General features: G+C 37.8%; 1 protein-coding gene across 1 annotated transcript in view; it reads left to right on the top strand.

Moving 5' to 3' along the window:
- Window positions 1–3,298, top strand: part of LOC110442224 (low-density lipoprotein receptor-related protein 2-like) — a gene marked incomplete at its 3' end in the record, with an annotated part of 98,693 nt that overhangs the window by 89,658 nt on the left and 5,737 nt on the right. Inside the window, exon 22 of the mRNA XM_021485716.1 lies at window positions 1,517–1,642. Coding sequence (XP_021341391.1) covers window positions 1,517–1,642 — 126 coding nt within the window. The remainder of the gene's footprint in view (window positions 1–1,516; window positions 1,643–3,298) is intronic.

Below are 3,298 nucleotides of genomic sequence, written 5' to 3'. Positions count from 1 at the left end.
GTCTATATATATAGCGACGATGTAGAAAATGGATTGATAGAGTCTATATATATAGCGACGATGTAGAAAATGGATAAAAAGAGTCTATCACATGTAGGAACCTGTATGAGAAATATGCAGATACTCTATCCGAGGGTGAAGAATTTGAGTCAGAACTGAGGCTGTACTGATGTTATGACACAAAATTCTGCACCCCAGGGTAGAACATCCGTATCCCTAATACCTAATGATTTACTCCTCAGTTCTTCCACCTCTTAACCAAAATTTTGGAAAAACAGGACGTAGACAATGCAGAAAGAACACTAAATATAGCAGAATTTCTAGATAATGTATATACAAACTAATATCATATTTGGGAAGAACAGAAAAAAAGTATGGTATACCATAGGTCTACCTCATATATAAAGATTCATGCAAGACCTTCAGGGCAAACTTGTACAACGGTTTTGAGGTGATGACACTTGTTGATGGTAGGATTACGACAGCCAGTGAAACAACATTTTGTTGCGTTTTCAATTATGATATGTCTTGATAAAATGCAGTCATCTGATTATGACATCCTAATCGTACATGTCACTGGTGTTCCTCCTGGGACACCTATAAAATATATCTTACATACGCAGAGGATTTAGAAGTTAAGAAAAATCTGTGATTATTCAATTGAGCTCTGATTGCTTAAGTTTCCACACAATTATTGAATCAACATGAGCAGAGAGGAAACTTGGTTGAGATTTATTCGATACAAAGATGAATTAAAAAAATTGGGGAAGCTACCTACAATTAAGCTTCACTTAGGAATTTTTCAGTTTTATGGGTGTAGTTTTATGGGTGTAGTTTTATGGGTGTAGTTTTATGGGTGTAGTTTTATGGGTGTAGTTTTATGGGGTAGTTTTATGGGTGTAGTTTTATGGGGTAGTTTTATGGGTGTAGTTTTATGGGTGTAGTTTTATGGGGTAGTTTTATGGGTGTAGTTTTATGGGGTAGTTTTATGGGTGTAGTTTTATGGGTGTAGTTTTATGGGGTAGTTTTATGGGTGTAGTTTTATGGGTGTAGTTTTATGGGGTAGTTTTATGGGTGTAGTTTTATGGGTGTAGTTTTATGGGGTAGTTTTATGGGTGTAGTTTTATGGGTGTAGTTTTATGGGGTAGTTTTATGGGTGTAGTTTTATGGGTGTAGTTTTATGGGGTAGTTTTATGGGTGTAGTTTTATGGGGTAGTTTTATGGGTGTAGTTTTATGGGTGTAGTTTTATGGGTGTAAGATGTTAAATTTGATTATGGGTGAAGAAGAGATGCAAACCGTTCACAATCAGAACTTTACCGAGTAATGTAGCATTAAAGTATTATCTCCTGGTATCGTCACTTTGTTGCATGATGAGCCTCAGAGGACGCTTCATGGCGTGGGACCTCGTCAGTTTTCAATCATTATGCCCCCCACCCCCCTTCCCTCTTTGTTAGACTTTGTGTTAGGCTCCAATTACTCCTAATATTAAAATCCAACATGACACTTTATCTTCAGCCACCCCTACCTGTTCTTATGAGCGCTTCCGGTGTAAAAATGGACGCTGTATTGCCAAGTCCTGGATGTGTGACGGAGATGACGATTGTGGTGACAATAGTGATGAGGACCAGAACCTCAACTGTCGTATGTATCAGTATCCATGGCAACCTGTTACTGTATTCATAGTAACCTATATCCATACCCCTAGCAACCTGTAACTCTATCCCTGGCAACCTATATCTATATACCCATAGTAACCTGTAACTGTATCGCTGACAATCTTTATTTATACCCCTAGCACCCTATAACTTTATCCATGGCAACCTATATCTATACCCTTAGCAACCTGTAACTATATCCCTGGCAACCTATATCTATACCCCAAGCAACCAGTTACTGTATCCTTGGCAACCTATATCTGTACCCCTAGCAACATGTAACTGTATCCCTGGTAACCTATATCTATATCCCTAGCAACCTGTAACTGTAACTCACTCTGCTTGAATTGATAACCTTGGCAATTGTAACCTGTGATATAAACCATGGCAATCTCTAATTATAACCTGAGCAACTGTAGCTATTATTCTGGCAGTTTGTTGCTATAACTCTGGTTACCAGTAACTATCTTCCTGGCAACCTGTAGCTATAACCCTTGCAACCAGTAACTATCACCCTGGCAACCATTAACAATAACCTTATCTGCTTGTATCAATTTTATGTATCTTTAACATTAATGTCTAATTACTGTCTGCTTATCTATAACCCTACTTACCTGTAACTATGTATCTGTAGCCCTACAAATCTGTAACTATGTATCTGTAACTCTATTTACCTGTAACTATGTGTCTGTAACTCTACCAACCTGTAACTATGTATCTGTAACTCTACCAACCTGTAACTATGTATCTGTAACTCTACTTACCTGTAGCTGTGTATCTGTAACTCTACCAACCTGTAACTATGTATCTGTAACCCTTCCAACCTGTAACTATGTGTCTGTAACTCTACCAACCTGTAACAATGTGTCTGTAACCCTACTTACCTGTAACTATGTATCTGTAACCCTTCCAACCTGTAACTATGTGTCTGTAACTCTACTAACCTGTAACTATGTATCTGTAACTCTACTTACCTGTAACGACGTGTCTGTAACTCTACCAACCTGTTACTATGTATCTGTAACTCTACCAACCTGTAACTATGTATCTGTAACCCTGCTAATCTGTAACTATGTCTCTGTAACTCTACTTACCTGTAACAACGTGTCTGTAACTCTACTTACCTGTAACAATGTGTCTGTAACTCTACCAACCTGTAACTGTGTATCTGTAACTCTTCTAACATGTAACTATGTATCTGTAACTCTACTTACCTGTAACAATGTGTCTGTAACTCTACCAACCTGTAGCTATGTATCTGTCACTCTACTTACCTGTAACAATGTGTCTGTAACCCTTCCAACCTGTAACTATGTATCTGTAACTCTACCAACCTGTAACTATGTATCTGTAACCCTACTTACCTGTAACTATGTATCTGTTACCTTACCAACCTGTAACTGTGTATCTGTAACTCTACTTACCTGTAACTATGTATCTGTAACTTTACCAACCTGTAACTATGTATCTGTTACCCTACCAACCTGTAACTGTGTATCTGTAACTCTACTTACCTGTAACTGTGTATCTGTCACTCTACTTACCTGTAACTATGTGTCTGTAACTCTACTTACCTGTAACTATGTGTCTGTAACTCTACTTACCTGTAACTGTGTATCTGTAACTCTACTTACCTGTAACT

This window comes from Mizuhopecten yessoensis, unplaced genomic scaffold (assembly GCF_002113885.1).
Source record: "Mizuhopecten yessoensis strain PY_sf001 unplaced genomic scaffold, ASM211388v2 scaffold716231, whole genome shotgun sequence".
NCBI classification, from domain to species: domain Eukaryota; kingdom Metazoa; phylum Mollusca; class Bivalvia; order Pectinida; family Pectinidae; genus Mizuhopecten; species Mizuhopecten yessoensis.
Note: the sequence above shows the minus strand (reverse complement) of the source record. Positions and strands in the feature narration are given on the sequence as shown.